The sequence below is a fragment of the Danio rerio genome, chromosome 11 (genome assembly GCF_052040795.2).
Source record: "Danio rerio strain M-AB ecotype USA chromosome 11, GRCz13ab, whole genome shotgun sequence".
NCBI lineage: Eukaryota > Metazoa > Chordata > Actinopteri > Cypriniformes > Danionidae > Danio > Danio rerio.
The window spans coordinates 30,125,614-30,139,579 of record NC_141031.1 but is presented as its reverse complement, the minus strand read 5'-3'; the positions used below and the strand labels follow the sequence as shown (position 1 = coordinate 30,139,579).

The window sequence follows — 13,966 nt, the reverse complement described above, 5'->3', positions numbered from 1 at the left end:
ATTTATACTAGTTTGCCACTTTAACAAAGATTGATTGTGTTTTATTGTTTATACAATGAAGACTATACAGTGTTATTTTATATTAATTATTACATTTCTGAACCTCAATGCTGTTAGACTCCACAGAAGATAATCAGTTGCTGTTTATTTCATTTTTATTTTTGTTCTATTGTTTTAATCTGTGCTTTATTTTTGTATATTTTTGAATCATTTTTGATCATTTTGAAAGTCCCTTTGAAGCAAGTAATTTTACTCAGCGGCCATCTTTGAAACGCCTCTGGGTCGGTATGCTCAGGCATTCTGTTTGAATGGGGAAATATCGAATTCTCCAAGATTGTTTGCCAAGCTTACTATTAAATTTGATTTTAGGAAACAATAATACAATTCAACAACAGCTGTCTCTTTAGTTTCATTTATAAACATGAGTCACACAAAATCTGCAAAAATTCACTTTTGGTCCCTGTTTACTCCCTCGGAGAATCGTCAGTCTATATTGAACGCTGATTGGTTCTTGTACTAGAAGGCGGGGCTTCATTCGCCATATTGAAGGTTACACTTTTTTCCCCATTGAAAACTATACAAGTGAATACGCATCTTGTGTATTCTATAGTCATTGATTTAATGCAGATGTTCTAACCTTCAAAATCATTCTTATTGATGTAATATTATGAATTCTTTCCAAATAGAGTGATCATGTGAAAGGATATTCATATTGCAATATATATTGCAGAAAAACAAAATATATGTCAGTTTTTTCCAATATCGTGCACCCCTAATCCATGCTAATGCTAATCCAATCCTAATCCATCTGGCTATACTTAAGTCTACGCTTCACCGATCTGTGCAGTTTACTTCTAATCACAGGTAAATATATAGATGAACATCGTCATCCATGTCTGCTCAGAATTATGATCACAAATACTGTAAATTGATATTACTTCATTTGTATACAATATTTTTGTTATGCAATTGGCCAGCTGCATAACACCCAACTAGCAATGGGAAAGGCAACAGATTTTAGTCATCACAGATCAGTTTCCAGAAAGGAAATGTATATTTTTGGAAATGTATTTCTCAGACAGTATTGCATCAAATATGGAAGTCATTCTCAGTTGATAATCAAGTTATTCAACTAACCATTACAATAAGTCAAATAAACCATTTGTATGTTTGAAAGTGAGACGTTACGACAGCCTCTTCAATTTGTTTAGTATTTACAAAGTGGTGATCTGGCTGAATGGCAGACTGTAAAACAACAGCATTCTTACAAAAGGCATACACTAGGATATACATATCCTCAGCTCTGCCTTATGCCGTGTCTTGCGCTTGTTACTGAAAATCTAGACAAGTGGGTCTGGCGTAAAGCATATCCTCGCTTGCTTGTCATGTCTTTTGAAAAGTCTTTAAAAAGCGGGATTGACTTTCAAGTTAGATTTTGAGAGGAAAGATTTTTTTTTTTTGTGCAATAATTGCTATATAATGAGGGCTTCGGTCACCTCCTGCCACATTGTGGCCGTGTTTTTTTATTTACTCGTCTGGTCAGAGCCAATAGCCCCGTTAAAGAGATGGAAAAAAGAAGTCTTTCCAACTCCTGCTGGAATTTGATTTCTTCCAACAGCTGTCTTGCTTTATACTACCATGAAGTCAGGGAATCGCCCATCTCAAATCAATCACAGGGGGTTGACGTTTCCTGCAAACTGTGCTCATAGGATAAATGGAAGGGTTCAGGATGAGAGGGGGGGTCACGGCTAAAAAAAGGAACATCAAATTGGCAGCCGAACAGCTGGAATGATGTCCTTGTTTATGTGCTCTAATGCCTTCTCCCATTAGCCTGATGTCTTTGAGAAGTCATTTGCTGCACTTTAGGAAAGTCTCAGCACTTACATGGAGAAATATTACTTTTGATAGGGTTTCATTAAGACTGGGAAATGAAGTACTTTTTCCCCTTAATGAATTTTAGATTTGTATTTTTTTTATTTTGCATTTTCCAGAATGATTTCTCCTCACTCGTGCTATGTCAAAACAAATTTTCTGTTGACTTACTGCAAGGAAACTGCTGCGCCGGACAGAACGAGATGAAAATGACGGCATGATATGTGACTCACTCAATAACCGATCGAAAGCGAGGAAGAGGCGAAGACAACATGTGTTTCGGTGCTGTTTGCACAATGACGCAATAAAGCCCGCTTTGGAGCATTACAGTGAGTAACGTGCACTTTTCGGTCATTAGGAATTACAAACTACGGCTGTTGAGCTTTGAGACACATACAAATTGTGTTTATTTTAAAGCTGGGCTCTGAGAGAGTGCCCTCTCGCTGTAAGAACACAGAAACAGTGGAGACCTTATTCACACCTTGTGCAGAAAGTGAGATCTGAACAGCACCGCCCAGGAGCTCAGTGAATAGGTCATAATGTGCATGTATAGTAATGAGGCATAGAGACCCTTAAACCATGTTCACTCTATATGTGAATTTTCCTCTCTCTTAAAGATGTCATCACCTCGCCATTCTTCAGCAATGGTCTTTTTAGTATGTGCTTTGATTTATGTGGCGTAGCAATAGGCATTGATTTCGACATTTTTGCAAATGTTTGACAATGCATTTTCAATGAATAGGACTTTTGTAGCTAGTGGGAATGGAGAATGTTCTATGGTAAAAAAAAATCTTGTAACACTTTATTATAGGGATCAATTCTCACTATTAACTAGGCTTATTACCTGCCTATTATTAAGACATTGGCTGTTTATTAGTACTTATAAAGTACATATTCTCCATGAGCTTATTCAACATCCCTAATACCCAATACCTAAACCTAACTATATCTTTATAACTATTATTAAGCAACAAATTGGGAGTTATTTAGCTTAAAATTTGTAATTAATGGTTAGCTAATAGTGAAAATTTAACCCTAAAATAAAGTGTGACAAAAAATAGTTTTCACTTTCAGTGTACTACAGTGTACTATCAATCATTGTACTTTCCCCATTACATAGTGAACTGATTATTGTGTCTGAATTTACAGTATAGGTAAGGTTTGTGTTTGATGGATGATTTACTATTCCATGAGTAGGGCCAGATGGAATCTGCAGACATTTTTTGCTATTTCCGCACAGAATTTTGTTAAAAATCTGATTTATGCGGAATGATTTTGGAAGTATCATAACTAAAACCTTAATTATGAAATAAAAAGTAATACATTTTTTACTTATATTTAATATTTATAATGCAAATCCAAATAGATCCTCTTTATTTGGTAAACAACGCATGTTTCTCATAATAGCTCTACTAAAAGACATAAAATATTACTTTACAAACTATAATGAAAATAAATCATATATATTATATTAATCAATAATGTTACTGAAATTAATTTAAAAACTGAATGAATATTAATTTACACACATTTACACAAGTAAATAAACAGAATCAATCATGTGCTTAAAATTTGCGGAATTCTGTGCGCGTAGATTCTGTGTGGACCTACCCATGAGGCAATTGAAAAGGATTTATGAATGGAGTGATGCAACTTATGCCAGAAATATGCATAACAAGTGTGATAATGCAATATGGCGAATGTATTTTTTTTTTATTTCTTTCATACTACTAAACTATTTACAAAATTGGGATATAAGTTCAAATTCAAACATTGTACCTTCTTAGACAGTATGTGATTTTGAATGCTCTGTATAATCAAATACCATCAACTAAAAAGATTTAAGAATTATGTTTACTCTATTGGATTACAATGGGGTTTGAGAGTCCTGAAAGCATTAACCTTTGTTAACTGAATACTATTATTGTCTCTGTGTAATTTAAAAAAATACATTATTTTGCATATTATGAATTCAGATGCCAAATGGCTCTGAATTCTGAAAACTGCATGTCTAAAAAATTATTTTTTATGTATTTATTTCAAGGAACAACAAATTTTTACAACAAACCTTTCAAAAATGCATCCCATTTTCCATTCCATTTTTTTTTCATAAATTCTATATTTTAAAATGTTGCTCATTCTGAAACAAAGCGCTATATACATTTCTGGAGATCACAAATTTTATAGCCAGAACTACGTATGGCTGCATTTTGTCTTTAAAGCGAATGATACAGGGAGGTATGACACCGTTCCTTATCTCGCTTACCAGCTGAACCCTTACCTCCATATGGACGGCTTTTCTGCTGTTACCAGTTTGTAACATAGCTTGACATATACGTCAGTGGACATGAGACAGAGCGGACTTGACCCCAACAACAGGATCCAAGTCTGGTGAATTACGGTTCCAGAAGCAAGACAAAAACTAAAACAAAAAAATTAAATAAACAAGTAAATAACAGGGTGAGAGTGTGGGAAAATCTGAAAACATGGTAAAAATCAGGGGGCTTTTCTTTTTCTGGATTGCTTTTGAAAACACTGTAGATATACTTGTATATATTTTAGGGAAAGGGTTGGGCAGGTCACTAGGTGTGTTTTAAAACACTATTGGTTGGGTTTAGGGAAAGAGGCGGGTTGGATGGGGGATATCGGTTTTTGGTCAGTCATTAAGTCAGTGAGTTGACAGCGGCCTTTGGATTTATGTGAGAACAGCAGACGCGAAAGGCACTCGCAAGACAAATTTGAGATCTGCAAAAGTGTACACAGCGGCCTCTGGTGGATGAAAACTGCAAAAAAACATAGCTCCTGGGACGTATTTTGCTCTCTCCAGAAGGGGTACTTAATCAGAATGAGGCAGGGCTGAACATTGTTGTCGAGTAAACTGTTAGCCTCCACATCAGTGCTCAGATAATGTTCTGTTCATATGTGTATTATGGATTATTCTTATAAATGTGGTGAGGACTTTCCTAATTTCACAGAATGATTATAATGTTTTTATCATTATATTAGTATATCTTTATTATTGTAGTTATCATTCTTGGTGTAACGGGTCTAAATAGACATTGATGTTTGAGGTTAATGTTGTCACATTTGAATAAATGTGAATAAATCTTATTTTCATAAAACAAAATCATAACGTTGTCTCAGAATACTTACAGTATGTAATTGATTACAGTATTAGTCAAGCTTTCATTTTTGACTCCCAATATCTTTCATTATGTAAACAGCAGAAATGCCAGCATTTTATTCCAGATGTGAAAGTTTTTTTTTCTTCCCTTTGGATATTTACACAAGTCTAAATTTAGTATGATATGAATATTTGAAGATCATTTAAAGATCAAAACAATGTATTAAGCAGCTTTAAATATTGTTTCTTTTGCTTTGAACATTAGATGTGTTTTGTCTACTTTTGTTTACATTTTAGTTCTTTTATTAGCAAAAGACCTTATCGGTCATATTTAAAACACAAATCAAATGGCAGCATGTTAAAAGATTCTATTAAGGGATTATTATGCAGATATAAATGAGTAGTAATTTGTCCTTCTAAAATTTTAACTTTGCCACCAAGCTACTTGGTTCTGCCACTTTGTCCGCAAGAAGTTAAATCGAATATGATAGTGTGTTATTTTATTTTTACAAATCCTATTAAGCTAAATTACTTTTATTTTACCATTATTTCCTAAGTTATTTGAAAGATTAGACATTTTACTTTCATTTAATAGGCTTTCTATGTATTACATTTGTAAATTTCATTTAATGCACACCACAAAATGGGACATCCCGTTTTTTGACCTCTGACATTAACACTTCACATTTGAACAGAGTGACATTAGAGCACATTGTCAAACATAGTCCAATGAAAACAGAGGGAGGCAGGGCGACTGTAGCGGTACTCCATGCTGAATTGAGTTTCAGTGTAATTGGGATCATACGCAGCATGTGCAGTTTTGGCACATACATTTGATTAATCAGAGAGGCTTTAATCGTGAAGAATTCTCCTGTGTGTGGCTGGGCAGACGCTCAACCATGCGCCCCCAAGTTGAGTTCTGTTTAAGTGTGCACCTTTTGACTCCACAAACACTCATCTCAGAAATTGGGGGTCTCTCGCTCTTTCTAGATCACTTTTTGCATCAGCGCACGAACATGCCACCACAACGGGGTCCACCTAATGATTAAATTGCATCTCACGTGGAAGCTCCAAATCACCAGATTTCTCCTGGCTGACTCTTCCTGCTGATTGTAATTTATGTCGGAAGTCATTGCCGTCCAACGCTCGGCCTTCACGAGGTCCAGACAGGAAAGAAAAGACATGTGGAGTGTTTAACTGTGCTGAATGTCTGGCATTGTGCAGTCTGTAAACATGCTACCTTTCACAATACATGATTACAGTTGCAACCAGTCGCCTCTGATGCAGTTGCTTTGGAATTGCTTATATGCACCTGTTCTTAATCTGCATATTAGCAACAGGACCCAAGTATAATATGGTTGAATAATGACGATTGATTAAATGTTTAACCATGACATAGAATTGTAGGGCCTGCCGATATGCATGTTAACTTCATCGTTTAAGAGAAAAACAGCAGTGAAGATAATGCATGTTGAATAAGAGTTTGGGATTTTGTGTTTTCAAGAGACTTGTTTGATCGCACAATGGAGTAAAATATATTTTCGGCTTTATGGGATCATTTCAGAATCTTGATCTTGATTAAGAAGACCTGGAGTTTATCAAGCCCAGGCTAAAAGTCTGTTTCTGGGATGAGGTTTTGTTCACTTGAGTGCATTAGGCATTCCTGCCTATGACTTCATCCGCAATGGATTCCCCTTCAATCCAAAAGACAATGCGAGCATTTATTTTCCACAAGCACTCAAGCTTAATGCTTCTGAGCGAAATTTCAGCACCTGCCATTTTAAACCCATCTCTTTTTGTTCAGATGAAATCCATGCTAATGACACTGGAAAGACTGCAAAGAACATTAAATGTCCTATTAGGAAGGAAGAGCTGTTTGAGATTGCACTGTGTTTCTTTCCTAAAGCGTGCACTGTTGTCATTGTGCACTTAAGAGTATTAAGTGTCTTGTGGAACAGAATCATAAAGTAAATGACCATCCTCTGATTGAGTATATCCTAAGAAATCCCTGAACCACCGAAGTGATCTGTACAGTTTGTTTTCATGGCATTTTCTGTCTTTAACTAATTAAAGGGGATTTATATAGAGTTCGGAAACAGTTATCAGATGGCTGTTATGTGAACGGTACCCAGCAACTTTCTTGCACAAGAGACTGAATGTGATTTTATTCTCCAATATAATCATTTAGACATTCACTTTCCTTCGGCTTAGTTCCTTTATTCATCAGCAGAATGAACCACCAATTTATCCAGCATATGTTTTACACGGGATTCCCTTCTAGCTGCAACCCAGTACTGGGAAACACCCATGCACACTCATTTACACACATACACTACGGCTAATTTAATTTATTAAATTCACCTGTACTGCATGTCTTTGGACTGTGGGGGACACCGGAGCACCTGGTGGAAACCCAGTATAATCGTTATTTTTAATGTCCACATTCCTGAACATTGTGTATGCATTTTTTTTTCATGTGTAATAACGGAATATAGGTTATATTGAGCGCACGTTATGTTGATTTTTGCGGCAAAAAGTTCCCACTTCTGCGGCGTTGTTAGACAATAGGAAACCGAAGAAAGTCTTTAACCTTTGCTCATTTTGGGGTAAAATGTATTAGTATATTAAAACTCTTACATACAGCCCATATGGCAATCAATTCACCCACTGTTTAAATTAAAACATCGATTTTAAATAAATTTGACTTTTAAATCTATCCTAGACGAAATCATAATGTTGGTTCTTGGTTGGAGATATCGGTTTCTGCTGCGCATGCGCTTCCTTTCATTTTCCTTTCCTGTTGGCCCACCGGCCAGACGCACCAGTAGTTCTTTAAATCAGCAACTTCAAGTCAAGACGACAAACTTATGACTGTAGGAAATAAATGTTTTCTAAACTCTAATAGAAGAATCATTTCGACTTTAAATTAGCCTAAAAACATCTCCCGCTCGTTCGCCAAGCTGTGAGAAAGTTAGCAAATTAAAAATATGTAGGTTATTAGTTATTAATTTTATGTATGCCTAACAGTAGATCTTCTCTTTAGTTAGTCAAAAAATGTGTAAAAGTGCAAGTCTATTATATGTGCAACTTGGAAATAGCCGTCTCATCAAAAATAAAGAGATACAAATTAGTTATACAAGATTATTCACGATAAGTACATTTACCATTATACATCATCATCATCATCATCATCATCATTATTATCATTTCAGTTTTTACATTCTATGAAATATCCTAAACAAATTTGTATTTAACGGCTTTGTTTTAATATGACCATTTAATGTTAGTGACGTAAATTCGGTGATTTTAAGTCGTTAATGTTAATTTCCTTGCGTTTCCAAATGATTTGAGCAAAAAAAAAACAAAAAAAAAACAAAAAATCGTAAAACATTAATAAATATGGATTAAACTATTAAACTTTTTAATTACACAAAAAATCTGGGTGATATTGACTAAATATTGGGTCTATATACATTTAATAGTTAATTTTAAATTTAAGCATTTTAAATTTAGCATTTTGTTTTACCCCAAATGATGCGTTTTTCCAAATTTGACCAAACGTTGGATTGACAGCACAGCATTTTAGGAGTGTACATAGATAAATTACTGAAAACTGTAGTTTTTTTAAAATCAGTTTTAATGCATTTACTATTTATTTAGATTTCTGCAACACAGCCCTTTTCATTACAATTCAACATTGTCATGGCATACGTTCTCTAAGGTTCATTGGCTTTTATCGCCTCGACAAAATCAAACTTAATTTCTCTGTTTGGCAGTATTTGCTGTGACAATCGCTGGAGGCCACAATTTGGCCTTAATTCTTCACGTTTGAATACGACGGCAACATTTACGTGTTGGTGTGGTGAGCAGGCTAAAACAACAAGGCTACGAAGTCAATTAAGACTAGCTACAATCACACCTGGATACAGCAAATCTAATTTCTATTTTCGTCTATTCTTTGAAAACAATGTTTCAAAAATCAGAACGTAATTGTCAAGATAAAGGCAACAAAACATCTGCTTATACATTTCTAAGCAAGGAATGTTACTTGTTATCTGTAACTGCTATAACCCTGAACGTCATTTGCAAAAATAAAATAAAATTAAAATTTACAAAGTTATTTCAATTTGAGCTATTAAAGTTGAAGCAAGATTTATTAGTAAATTCCCAAACAGAGTAGCAAGTGCAAATGCTTGAGAGCTGTAGCCTATAATAAACGAGTCAAAATGACAAATATTTTGCTGAATGTTACAGCTATAACATCAGCCTTATTTGATACTTTCAATGAGCGTATTAGATGAACCTTTCCAAATATGCTTTTGTCGGTTTTTTTTTAATTAATAAAACGCTAAACACAAAATGTGCACGAACGTCCCTTAAATAAATATATTTTTCAGTATTTGAAGAACCACCACGGATAAATTGTGCTTAATGTTTTTGTCGCGACCACATATGAGATATTAATGAGTAGCGTTGTTTTTTGTGTGCTCTTGAATGATCCTCTTCTGAATATTAATCTCCAGAATTTATACAAAATACAATAGTATGATCTAATTAACTTACCCAATTGTTCACTGCAGCGCACCATTATTCCTTCATTAATGTATGATTTTGATTAATCGTCCTGTCTAGAGTTCTCATTGGTAAATTGAAACCAGAAACATGTGAAATGAATTGAATCAAATCAGGAAGTATTCTCTCTGTTACTTGCAAGCTGTAATAAAGCTATATTTCTATATAGCCTGTAGTCATTGGTTTTATTTTACATCTAAACATAATTTCATGAGAATTACACCAATGCTGCGTTGTGATTTGTTGTTTTCGTTATATTAAGTAGGAATATAATCAGTAGCGAATTTATGCGTTTGTCCCCAAAAAGAAGTATCCGTAAAAGGGTTGGCTTGTATTAGAATACAAACACAGATAGTTACAGAACAAGTTTACTGGGCACAACTTCATGTATTTTCTACTTGTGAAAGTTTTTTGGTGTGTTTTATTTTATCGTTAAAAAAGTTTTATTTATTGTTAATTTTGTTCAAACGATGTTTTATTAAAGCTGTACTTCTTTCATTCTAATTTATTTAAAAAATAAACGAATTAACTATAAAGTCATTGAAAAGTAACTTAAAGTATGTTCCAGACAGTAGCCTATAGTTCTTCAAATTATTAGTCAGTCTTCTGTTTCTGCTTTATAACGAAAATAACGTCACAGATAATGCTGACGAGAGATATCAGCAATTGTGTTAAGAATATTCTCAGTTTTGTTTTATGCATAACTTTACAAATAAACACTTATGGAATACATCAACAAAAGGTTTTAGCTATAATATTTTTAAATGCTAATATATTGTATGCATATGTGTAACTGCGTGCAGGCCATTTTTTTAAATGAATGATTATAAAAATACTTAAAACGAAGTTTAATATTTGGGCCAAGCCTGTTTATTATAGAAGTATAATGTAATAAATATTAATTTTAACAATACACGTATAAAATCTATTGTTTTTTTAAAGATAATTTCAGTGTCCTGGGCATACAATGTCTTAGTCTAGTAGAATCAGAAAAAGTTAAATAATTTAAATAGTCCTGTTCCAAAGCTATCATTGGAATAAACCAATTTAGCATTTTGCATATAATTTGGTGCTAAATGAACAGGCCTACACATTCATCACAATGTAAATCGCCAACTTCAGACACTTCTTCTTGGCACCATAGTCAGTGTCTTTGATTAAAAGGATCTTTCTGTTAAAATAAATAACTTCACTTTGAAAATATTGTGTTACCACATATTTACTTTTACTGCGTAAACACGCCAAAACAAGTTTAATGCGCGGTATGATGGTGCTCAGTTAGGCCATAAACAACTCCGCATAAAATTACACAGCCCGTTTTAGATGCGCCTCAGAGATATTAAACAAGTTGACAAGATATCAAACAAAAAGCAAATAATTTACTTTTAATTTTATGACTATTACTGAAATTTTTGACTTGATATCATGTAGTGCCGTGTTTAAGAAAAAAAAAGTCAACCAGGCTTCGAAAAAATTGGCATTTTAATAATTTTTTGAATATTCTTTAAATTCTAATGAAAAACATAAAAAAGCACAAATAATGCTGATTAAAAAGTCCATGATACCACAGCCTTCAATCCTGAAAGTCCATTCGCTAATCACCACTCGGTCCCTGGAAAAGTTCACTGTGACTTTTTGAGGCCCGCAAAAGTTGCCATAATGAAACAAACAGACAAACAGGTAGTATAAAATCAAACCAAGTGGTTAAGTTTGTGTAAGTGCCAACATAAAGGCATCGGTGCGCAATCATCCAAAGAGGCCGATTTTGCGTCCCAGAGACAATCGCATTGGCACGGATCGGGATAATCTATCCCGTTTATTCCTCTTGGTTTGCATCAGAAAGTGAAGAAGCTCCACCGTCGGATAAGCGGTCCGCTTCTCGTGTCCTCTCCTGCTCCGACAGCTGCTCACTGGTGGGGATGGAGTTCTTTTTTGGACGGCCTTTGGGTTTGGTTGGAGATTCTAGTCCACCTCCTTGCAACACCTTCAAAACAATGATAGGTTTACATTTTCACGTGTATGACAGATGAATCGAGATTTGTAGGCCTGATAGTTGAACTTACAATTTTCTTCCATTTCATTCTTCTGTTTTGATACCATGTTTTCACTTGAAGCTGACTCAAGCCTAAGGACTCTGCCAGATCTATTCTGTTAAACAGAAAGATGTCGACTTAGACATTTCTTGGTCAATACCAAACATGCTAATTGCATGCAAATTGTTTATAAAACAATCCACCTGAATAAAGTCAAACATCGACACCTAAATAAATGCATCAAATAAAACGCGTATTTACCTGTCAGGGGTTGAAAGATACTTCTGTTTTTCAAATCGTTTTTCCAAACCCATCAGCTGTAGTTCAGTAAATACTGTCCTACTCCTTCTTCCTTTCTTTGTCTTGCTTACTGCATCAGCTCCAGGATCGAGTTTACCCCGAAGATGGAGGTCCAGCGGAAGATGATGGGATGATGAGCCCACCTGTAGACCCGCGGCACCGGACAGAAGCGCAGAGCTTAGCGGCGCCCCGAGCGAGCAGGACAGAGGAGACACCGGAAACTTCAGGATACCCGTCTGGTCTGCCTTCAGAACTGGAATGAAATAAGAGTGTGTGTTAGCCATGATAAATCACTGATAAAAAGCGTGGATGGATCCATGAAGTGCATATATGATAGGTTGATTTAAATCGGCCTCTAAAATAATATGGGATAGACTACACTTTATTTTAAGCTGATTTTATGTGTAATCACAAAAGTAAATAGTTTAATATTAAGTAGGCTAACCACATGTAAATTAGGGTTAACATTTGCTATTTGCAAATATATTACATAGTCTACTATTCGTTACAATTGAGTCGCATAATACTAAGGCTACAAAATATTTTCGTAAAAAAATCTTAAAGACTTTTAAACAAACTGATGTTTCTTTGAATGAAAATCTTAGATTAATTTGTCATTAAATATTAGCCTATTTTTGATACATTATTTTTAAAGGTCAGTGTCGTATTTAACTGCATAAGCTATGTTGCGATAATGTAAAATTGGAGGGAAACATTTTTTGCAACAATTTAATAAATATTTTTCTGTTCTGTAGGGTACAGTTTTCTTGTTCTGAATAATCTTATTTTTAAAGTTAACCAATTGCCTTAAACTTGCTAAAAATAGTGACACATTGGCACTTATCCTTATCAATTTATATTATATTTATTCGATTTTGTTGTATTTATTTTAGATTTTAGAATTTTGCACCAAAAAGCATAGTGTTATTTCCAAGAATATCACCCGAAAAGAAGGCATGAATTGACGCAGCAGGCCTGAACTGAACGTGCATTTGCAATTTTCTCAAGCTTGCTAATTCAAATGCATTGCATATTTTTTGGTCTGATATCTGATTTGTTTTGTATTGGTCAGCAGAGACAATGTAATCTTTTCTTTCTGGGTATGCAAATAGAGAGGTTATGCGATTTGAATGTCCCCTGTATTAGGAGAAGGTTAAGGTTAAGAGATCGCCTGTCCCGGATCTCAAAATATCATCTGACGGAAAGGTCACGGAAGGCTACTTACCTAAGTGGTTATGGTAAGGTCTGGCGGACAAAAGGGCATGCACTCCAAACTTTAGAAGGTCTCCGGTGGGACTTGATATCTTCTGATCCGGATGATCTGTAAGAATCTCTTCGATCATGAAACTCCTGTACCTGTGAGACCTTTGGTCTAGATGGGCATCCGGGGGGTAATAGTGCGCCCCAATCTCCAAAGGATGTTGCATTATTAGAGCTTAAATGTGGCAGATGCTCTCCGAACCTCCTGGTAGCCTGATGAAAGCCCTAGGACACATTGAGGATTCAGATTTTACGATTTTCCCATGCATAAACGTCCATTCAGATTTTTAGATGCCATGATCATCTAAAAAAAATATCCTCGCGTTTGTGGAGAACTTTTGACTGACGCTCGATCTTTAAACTCTTAAAGTGCAAGTGAATTTCTCTCTTTTCTTTCGGGGAGTTCCGAAATGTGTGGTCCCGTCCACGCAGCTGGAGTGAGAAGTCTGATCCGCCCAGTGAGGGCAGCCTGTTTCTGTTCTTACCGCACCAACTGAGTTCTGAATCAGGAACATAGACATCGGAGTTTAAGGAGGTCTAGCACAACGCCACACCTCCTTCTCAGCATGCATGGGCAACCTCTGTAAATCCAGGGGAAACACAGTCAAAACATTTAACTTCGTGCGACAACTTTTTAAATTTCTTTAAATATTTGAAGTTTATTTTAAAGCGGGCCAGTGGTCAGATCAATTGCTGTACCAAAAAATAAAACAAAATAATAAACAAATAAATAAAATCCGTAAAAAGCCATACCTACAAAAATGATTAAAATACAAACATCTAATGCGGATACGTTTCCATTTCT

The 13,966-nt window shown here is 35.0% G+C and overlaps 1 protein-coding gene and 1 long non-coding RNA gene across 2 annotated transcripts in view; one reads left to right on the top strand and one right to left on the bottom strand.

Moving 5' to 3' along the window:
• The window catches only part of LOC137496701 (uncharacterized), an 82,419-nt gene extending 69,764 nt beyond the window's left edge, over nt 1-12,655 (top strand). Inside the window, exon 3 of the long non-coding RNA XR_015502658.1 lies at nt 11,981-12,655. This is a non-coding gene — a long non-coding RNA (uncharacterized LOC137496701). The remainder of the gene's footprint in view (nt 1-11,980) is intronic.
• barx1 (BARX homeobox 1) lies at nt 11,036-13,660 on the bottom strand. The gene is given in 4 exon segments (NM_001024949.1): nt 11,036-11,552; nt 11,632-11,716; nt 11,863-12,154; nt 13,127-13,660. Coding segments are annotated over 4 exon segments (747 nt in total). The 5' UTR covers nt 13,329-13,660; the 3' UTR covers nt 11,036-11,384.
• Nucleotides 13,661-13,966: the final 306 nt, after the last annotated feature.